Source organism: Atractosteus spatula, chromosome 8, assembly GCF_055471065.1.
Source record: "Atractosteus spatula isolate fAtrSpa1 chromosome 8, fAtrSpa1.hap1, whole genome shotgun sequence".
Classification (NCBI taxonomy): Eukaryota; Metazoa; Chordata; class Actinopteri; order Semionotiformes; family Lepisosteidae; genus Atractosteus; species Atractosteus spatula.
Window position 1 is genome coordinate 2734401 of NC_142713.1, and position 8546 is coordinate 2742946.

General features: G+C 60.8%; 1 protein-coding gene across 1 annotated transcript; it reads left to right on the forward strand.

Annotated features, from left to right (window-relative positions):
• Nucleotides 1–346: 346 nt before the first annotated feature.
• On the forward strand, nt 347–8458 carry thap7 (THAP domain containing 7). Its single transcript, XM_088923717.1, has 5 exons — nt 347–431; nt 1229–1309; nt 2611–2766; nt 4662–4772; nt 4893–8458. The coding sequence occupies exons 2-5, from the start codon at nt 1230–1232 to the stop codon at nt 6304–6306; spliced, it is 1761 nt and encodes a 586-aa protein (XP_088779843.1). The 5' UTR covers nt 347–431; nt 1229; the 3' UTR covers nt 6307–8458.
• Nucleotides 8459–8546: the final 88 nt, after the last annotated feature.

An 8546-nucleotide genomic window follows, 5' to 3' on the forward strand; every position in this document is an offset into this window, starting at 1 on the left:
CTCTGCGTATTCTCATCATGTTTATCTTGTGTGTTTTTTAAAGTTGATAATTATTATTATTTTTAACAAGAAAGCACCAAGATGCATCTTTCCCAAAGCTTATGAGTGAGATTTAATTTGAGCGGTTTCAGTAGGAAAATATCTTTCACCCTCCCCCCTTCCCCCCCCTGCTTGTTTTGCCTTCTTGCGTGAAAAGCCGATGGAGAAAGTTGAACTCGGATGAAACCCCAGCTCTCAAGAATTAGGATTACATGTGGAAACGAGGGCTCCGCCATAGGTGAGCCGTGCTGTCACTCACACGCGAACTCGGCTCTGATTGGCCCTGCGTGGTCTGATACGTCAGAGAGGGGGGGGTGGGCCCTGCTGCCTGCGCAGGGACAGCAGAGAGGAAGGAGACGGCGGCCATCTTCGTGAGGTCGGGTCCCCGAGAGGTGAGTGAATATAATCCATTTCTGCAACAAAAACGGTCCTCGGACCGCGGGCCTCGCCGTGCAACTGCCTTGCACTGACGCGGTAAACGCCGCCACCACCGGGGCGACACGCAGGGGTTCAGGCGGGGCAGGCGGCGGTACTATAACGACGGATATTTCTAAAACATCACCTAAAGAAAACAAAACCGTGCTTACAACACAGACTGGAGTGGAGGGGCCGCTGAAATAAAGGCCCCTCATAACTCGAGCGGTGACAGACGAATCGTAAGATAAAGAAAAGGCGAGAGATAGCGGGAGAGGCGCAGACGGGTTTCGCCTCAGTGACGTAGCGAGAAGACGGCAGGGGCGTAGTGACACGGGACGGGCGCTAGGGGGCGACAGTCGCGCTTCACTCATCTCACGACTTGACATTCGGCGCATTAAATCACAAATAACCAGTGAAGTGTACAATAATAAGAGGGAAGCCGTTGTAAAAAAAAATCTACAGGTGTTTCTACGGGTGTGTGGAGAAGAGACAGTAGAAATAATATATCCCCAAGTGCAGTGTTCATGTACTGGAGTGTCCAGTCAGTGTGTGTGTATTAACCCCTCTCTCTCTCAGTGCAGTGTTAATGTACTGGAGTGTCCAGTCAGTGTGTGTGTATGAACCCCTCTCTCTCTCTCAGTGCAGTGGTAATGTACTGGAGTGTCCAGTCAGTGTGTCTGTATTAACCCCTCTCTCTCTCAGTGCAGTGTTAATGTACTGGAGTGTCCAGTCACTGTGTGTGTATTAACCCCTCTCTCTCTCCTCCTGGTAGGATGCCCAGACACTGCTCCGCCACTGGCTGTAAGTCTCGGGACACTAGAGACACTCGGAGCGCCGGTATCACCTTCCACCGGTGAGTCACCCTGGTCACAGCTCTTCCTCGCCCACTGGTGTCGAGGCCACACACACACACATTCCCACTGCACCGCGGCATGCTCCACTGGTGACACAGCCTGTCAGTCCGCACGGTGCTCTCTTATTAATAATAAATAAGCCTTACCGAGCTCTGTCCAGGTCAGGGGGAATCCCACTACCCCCACCAGTGTGCAGCCCCACCTGGATGATGCTCCAGTCCTCTCCCCACTCCAGTGTGTGACCCCAACTCCCATGCGTGACCCCGACTCCAGTGCATGACCCTCACTCCAGTGCGTGACCCCGACTCCCGTGCGTGACCCCGATTCTGGTGTGTGACCCTGACTCCTGTGAGTGACCCCGACTCCCGTGCGTGACCCCGATTCTAGTGTGTGACCCTGACTCCTGCGAGTGACCCCGACTCCAGTGCATGACCCTCACTCCAGTGTGTGACCCCAACTCCTGTGTGTGACCCCGATTCTAATGTGTGACCCTGACTCCTGCGAGTGACCCCGACTCCCGTGCGTGACCCTCACTCCAGTGTGTGACCCCAACTCCCGTGCGTGACCCCGATTCTAGTGTGTGACCCCGACTCCAGTGCGTGACCCTCACTCCAGTGTGTGACCCCAACTCCCGTGTGTGACCCCGATTCTAGTGTGTGACCCTGACTCCTGCGAGTGACCCCGACTCCCGTGCGTGACCCTCACTCCAGTGTGTGACCCCAACTCCCGTGCGTGACCCCGATTCTAGTGTGTGACCCTGACTCCTGCGAGTGACCCCGACTCCCGTGCGTGACCCTCACTCCAGTGTGTGACCCCAACTCCCATGCGTGACCCCGATTCTAGTGTGTGACCCTGACTCCTGCGAGTGACCCCGACTCCAGTGCATGACCCCAACTCCTGTGTGTGACCCCAACTCCTGTGTGTGACCCCGATTCTAGTGTGTGACCCTGACTCCTGCGAGTGACCCCGACTCCAGTGCATGACCCTCACTCCAGTGTGTGACCCCAACTCGCGTGCGTGACCCCGATTCTAGTGTGTGACCCTGACTCCTGCGAGTGACCCCGACTCCAGTGCATGACCCTCACTCCAGTGTGTGACCCCAACTCCCGTGCGTGACCCCGATTCTAGTGTGTGACCCTGACTCCTGCGAGTGACCCCGACTCCAGTGCATGACCCTCACTCCCGTGCGTGACCCCCGACTCCCGCGAGTGACCCCGACTCCCGTGCGTGACCCCGATGCCCGCGCGTGACCCCGATGCCCGCGCGCGACGCTAACTCCCGCCCGTTCTCGTCCCGCCAGGCTGCCCAAGCGTGGCAACCCGCGCCGCTCCCTGTGGATCGCCAACTCCCGGCGCACGGACCCCCAGGGCCAGGGGCTGTGGGACCCCCAGAGCCACTTCATCTACTTCTGCTCCAGACACTTCCGGGCGGAGTGCTTCGAGCTGGCGGGGGTCAGGTCAGGGGCCCGGCCGCCGCTGTCGCCCGCGGGGTGGGGGGGTCTCGCACCAAGGACGCCAGCACAGAGCCGCGGCCACCAGCAGCTGCACACACAGAGCCTCCAGTACTGTGGACGATCCCTCCCAGCCCTCCTGCCACCTGGTAAAAGGTTTGGCAGTGTTACGGGCCAGCTCCACTCGGGCTCCTCAACACCCTGGACCTGCTCCAGATCTGGAAACCTAGTCCTGTTTTTTGGCCCAATGTCAGGCACCCTGCCTGATGTATTCTTTGCACAATCCTGTAAAGTAAATTCCACTAATTTATTATTATTATTATTATTGCTTACACTTCTATAGCGTGTTTCTGGAGCCTCCACTCCGAGCTCTGTCCAGGTCAGGGGGAATCCCACTACCCCCACCAGTGTGCAGCCCCACCTGGATGATGCTCCAGTCCTCTCACACACACCAGCTCTCAGTGGGGAGGAGAGCAGAGGGATGGAGCCAGTTCAGAGATGATTCCTAGCCAATTCCTCTAGGCACATTGCACTCGGATGTTCCCTGTACCCTGTCGGGAATATCTGCGTCTACATTGTCTGGCCAGTGTCTTGTCTGTATTCGCACCGTAGGCCTGGAGAACGGTATCTTGCTCCTCTGTATACTTGTATATGGCTGGACTGACGAACTTGAACAACAACAGCGAGTTAAATAACGTACGTCTTGGAGAAGAAAACACCTCAGTGTGAGCCAGTGGCAGGGGTGGAGTTCGGTAATCTGACAGCTTGTGGGATGGGTGGACTAGGGCTGCTGGGTTGACTTTATAGAAGCTTTGAGGCTTTCGAATACTTGAGTCAGGTCCCCTGGTACTCCCCCCTGTTCTTCAGTTCTAGACTAGTGACACGGTACTTTCACCCTGTCAGTGTGGGACACTCCCTTCAGACTGAAGAGACTCAGTTCCTTCAGCCTGTCGGTGTGGGACACTCCCTTCAGACTGAAGAGACTCAGTTCCTCCAGCCTGTCGGTGTGGGACACTCCCTTCAGACTGAAGAGACTCAGTTCCTCCAGCCTGTCAGTGTGGGACACTCCCTTCAGACTGAAGAGACTCAGTTCCTCCAGCCTGTCGGTGTGGGACACTCCCTTCAGACTGAAGAGACTCAGTTCCTCCAGCCTGTCGGTGTGGGACACTCCCTTCAGACTGAAGAGACTCAGTTCCTCCAGCCTGTCGGTGTGGGACACTCCCTTCAGACTGAAGAGACTCAGTTCCTCCAGCCTGTCGGTGTGGGACACTCCCTTCAGACTGAAGAGACTCAGTTCCTCCAGCCTGTCGGTGTGGGACACTCCCTTCAGACTGAAGAGACTCAGTTCCTGCAGCCTGTCGGTGTGGGACACTCCCTTCAGACTGAAGAGACTCAGTTCCTCCAGCCTGTCGGTGTGGGACACTCCCTTCAGACTGAAGAGACTCAGTTCCTCCAGCCTGTCGGTGTGGGACACTCCCTTCAGACTGAAGAGACTCAGTTCCTCCAGCCTGTCGGTGTGGGACACTCCCTTCAGACTGAAGAGACTCAGTTCCTCCAGCCTGTCGGTGTGGGACACTCCCTTCAGACTGAAGAGACTCAGTTCCTCCAGCCTGTCGGTGTGGGACACTCCCTTCAGACTGAAGAGACTCAGTTCCTGCAGCCTGTCGGTGTGGGACACTCCCTTCAGACTGAAGAGACTCAGTTCCTCCAGCCTGTCGGTGTGGGACACTCCCTTCAGACTGAAGAGACTCAGTTCCTCCAGCCTGTCGGTGTCTCTGTTTCGACAGTGTGCCCGTCCGCGCGCCGCAGTGCGTCATTCAGTGCGTCGGCCCCGGGCCGTATGGTGTCCTGGACCGTCTGTCCTGAAGCCTGTCTGCACTGTCTCTCTCTCTGTCCCCCAGCGGGTACCGCAGGCTGAAGGAGGACTCTGTCCCCACCCTCTTCGAGTCCATCTCCCGGGGCCGCCGCGGCCCGCCGGACCGGGGCCGCCGCGCGACTGACCCCCAGCCCCGGTAAGAGCCCCGAGTCGGCAGCGGGTCAGACCGATCTGCCCCCCCCCCCCCGTCCCCCCGAGTGGACCGGGCCTCGGCGTGTGTGTGACAGCCCGTCTGTCCCTCCTCTGTGTCCCTCAGGCGGAAGAGGGGCCCCGCCCAGCTGCGCTCCAGCGCCGAGGAGGCGGAGCCAGGAGCCACGCGGCAGCGAATCGCGGCGCAGGGAGCCGAGGGCGGCGGCGCCTCTCCAGGGGCTCCCATTGGAGGAGAGGGGGCCCGGGGTTCCGTGGGAGGCGGGGCCAGCTGGCCGGAGGCCACGCCCAGCGCCGGCCCCACGCTCCCGGCCTCCCGCGTGACCGCTGAGCCCGAGAGGGGGGAGGAGGAGTGGGGCGCAGAGAGGGACCCCCAGAACGGCAGAGCCCCCCAGCCCGTCCCCAGCGCCCCCTCTTCCTCCCAGCCGCCGCCGCCGCCGCCGCCGCCGCCCGTCTCCCCCCCAGCCCGGCCCCCCTCCCCGTCCCAGTTCATGCGGCGCCTGCCCCCCCCGCCGGGCCACTACCTGGCCCGCGAGCACAGCTACGCCCTGGGCTGCCCGCTGCTGTGGCGGCGGAGGGCGGAGGCGGCGGCCGAGGCCCTGGAGAAGGCCCAGCGCCAGCTGTCCGCCTGCCGGCGCCGGGAGGCCCGGCTCAGGCACCGGCTGGCCGCCGCCCTGCTGCTCCTGAGGGGCCGGGGCGGGGGCCGGGGCCGGGGGGGGCCCGCCCAGCCCATCCCCAGGGCGGGGGAGGGGGAGAAGGCGAGGGAGGAGGAGGAGGAGTGGTATTACTATTGCGGGGCGGAGGAGGGGGAGGAAGAGGAGGGAGGCGAGGAAAGGGCGGCCGCTGAAGAGCTGCAGTGCAGGCTGGGAGAGGGAGGGGTTAGACGGGAGGAGGGTTTCCTGCTCACAGGGGGCGAGGAAGGAGGAGGAGGAGGAGGAGGAGGAGGAGGGGGGCAGCCCCACGGCCAGGGAAGGGCCGGGGAGGAAGAGTGCTGCTACTACTACTACTGCGCCGGCGAGGAGGCGGAGCTCGAGGGGGCCCGGGGCGCGGCCCAGCCCGGGGAGAGGGAGGCGCCGCCCCCCCGGCCCGCCTCGAAACCGCCGGAGACGGGAAGGGCGCGGCAGGAAGTCCCGCCCCCGGAGCCGCCGGCCCCGCCCCCGCCGCCGCCGCCGGAGCCGCTCCAGGAGCAGGAGGGGGGTGGGATCTACTGGGTGTGGGAGGGCCAGGACGGGAGGCTGGTCCTGTTTCCGGCCGCGGAGGGGGGCCCCGGGGGGGAGGGGGGGCCGGGGGCGTTCGTGGTGTCGGCGGTGGGATTCTCCCCCGACGGGCCCGAGGCAGGAAGGGCGAAGGGCGGGGAGGGGGAGGGGGAGGGGGACGCGGCGCGGCCGCAGGCCGAGGGGGCGGAGCCGCGGCTGGGGTTTGAGGGCGGGGCCCCGGAGGGGAGAGGAGTGGACCTGAAGGAGAGGCTGAAGGAGCACCTGGAGGGGTTCCAGCTGCAGCTCAGCAGCGAGTTCGTCAGCTGAGGGGCGGGCGCCTGTCCCAGGGAGACTGTGACGGCAGAAATAAAGGCGAAAGAAACGCACGAGCACGAGTGGTGATTGGTCCGAGCAGGTACGCCCTACAGGTAGAAATTGCCCTCGACGTACAGCAGCACGTCCTCCCTCGTCCCTTCCCCCGGGTCCACTGGGTCTTACTGCGGATATGCAGCAGCGATTCCACCGCACAGCTGAGTGTCGGAGACATCGCTGCACCCCCCACCCCTCAAGACTTCTCAGGATGCTGGGGTTCACAAAAAACCCTTACAAGCATGTGCAACCCCCCCCCCGGTTTAATTCCCCGGGGACCAGGAGACTGGGCCCGTGATCAGAACGCCAACCTCAGATAATGCATCTTCCATTTTTTGGGGGGGGTTCCTTTCCCCTGGAAGTTGCACGGGCTTCCCCGAGGCGTCGTTTGCAAAAGTCGTACCGCAAGAGAATTTAAAAAAAAAACCAAAACCCAAGAGGAGCGAGCGAGGGGACAGGTTCGTCGCTTCGTTGCTGCGGTTGTTCGGGGCCGAGAGGAAGTTGGTTCAGACTCTTGGCCACGACCTACCAGATCAGGAAGATGTCTGTTGGTGGGGGGTGTGGTTCAAGCAGCCTGTGCATTGGCGCAACACAGCCCAATACAGCACTGGTTCCCAGTCCTGGTCCTAGTGAACCCCCCCCCCACACACACACACACACCTACTGGTTGTGACCAACCCCCTCCACCCCGTCTCCAAAGTTTCTCCATTGGAACACTTGCATCCTGTTTCTAGGCACAAGCTGGGGATTTTTATTTCACTTGCAAGGTAAACATGTTGGAGCACGAAACCAGTGCAAGAGCTGGGGAACTAGCAGCTCAAATGAATCCGACGATGGTTAAGTCAGTGAAGGGTTTGATGGTGTAGCTGAGGGCTGGACTGGACCAGAAACCAGCAGGTGTGTGTGTGTGTGTGGATCACCAGCCCCAGGACTGGGACCCCCTGCTGTAAACTGTAGTTCACACATTATAATGTGATCACTGCAGCTCCCTCTGTCTGGTCTGTGCAATTTAATCTGCGTACTGCGCAACCTGCACAACATCCACACACACTGCAGCAGAATCATTGCAAAACTGCTGTGTGACCGGCGCTCTTATCACGATTAAGTCAGTGAAGGGTTTGATGGTGTAGCTGAGGGCTGGACTGGACCAGAAACCAGCAGGTGTGTGTGTGGGTCACCAGCACCAGGACTGGGCACCCCTGGCCTCTAGGTCTGCAACAGGCTGTGGTTGGGCAGGGTGCCGTCGAACACAGCGACCCGTCTCTCCCCACACCCCTGCAGCAGACCCAGCGATCGGGCGCTACAAGGCCAGGAAGACTGGGGACACAACGTTGTCTACGTCGCCCGGGAGAGCGAGAAAACACATTTTGTTCACAACTGAGCTTCAATTCTCCCCCACCCCCCACCCCGAACAAAGCTCTTCGGGCCTCTGGCTCGTCTCCACTCCCTCCCTGATACCGCTGTCAACGCAGAAGCAGGCGGCGTCCGTGACAACTCTGCGCACACACGCGCACACACACAGCCAGGATAACCAGGACAAAGCGCCCTTTTGAAACTCCACAAAGGGGCCCGATATCGGGAACCCAAACCGCGTTTTAGATAAGCTGCCCGGAGCTCACGGCGAAAGCCGCAGCCTGTGCCCGACCCGAGCGGGCTGGGGAACCGACAACGCGCTGGCGCGCCTCTACTTCCTCAGCCCGTTGAAAGACCTCGGCCTGTCCTCGCCCCACTCTCCAGCTGCGAGACGTGTGGGATTACAGGGGGGTTCGGCAGCAGGAAGGCGCTACAGGGGGGGAGCAGCCCCCCTCTATGTCAGACACTTTTACTGCTCGCTGTCTCAGGAAGGCTGGGAGTTTGGCTACAGACGCCAGTCATCCTGGTTCCACCCTCTTCTCCCACCCCCCCCGGGAAGCGTTATAGGAGCAGAAAGGCGCGACCCTCCCGCTTCAGGGACAGTTTCTTCCCACAAGCTGTCAGATTACTGAACTCTTGATGTTTTTTTCCCCCGCCCTAAGATGTATGTGCTGATGTTTTGTCGTTTGCTTTGTTGTTTTTGTACTGGAGCCGATACGTGCAAATAAGCACCTCATGGCACTTGTGCAGACGACAAACCGAACTGAAGCTGGGGGGCTGGGGGGCTGGGGACGATTCAGGTTTGTGGGGGAGCTGGGGCAAGCAACAGGGATCACACAGGGCTG

Coding starts and splice junctions, on each gene's coding strand:
- thap7 (XM_088923717.1), top strand. CDS start 1,230: ATGCCCAGACACTGCTCCGCCACTGGCTGTAAGTCTCGGGACACTAGA. Junction 1,310..2,610: donor GCCGGTATCACCTTCCACCG/GTGAGTCACCCT, acceptor TCGTCCCGCCAG/GCTGCCCAAGCGTGGCAACC. Junction 2,767..4,661: donor TTCGAGCTGGCGGGGGTCAG/GTCAGGGGCCCG, acceptor TCTGTCCCCCAG/CGGGTACCGCAGGCTGAAGG.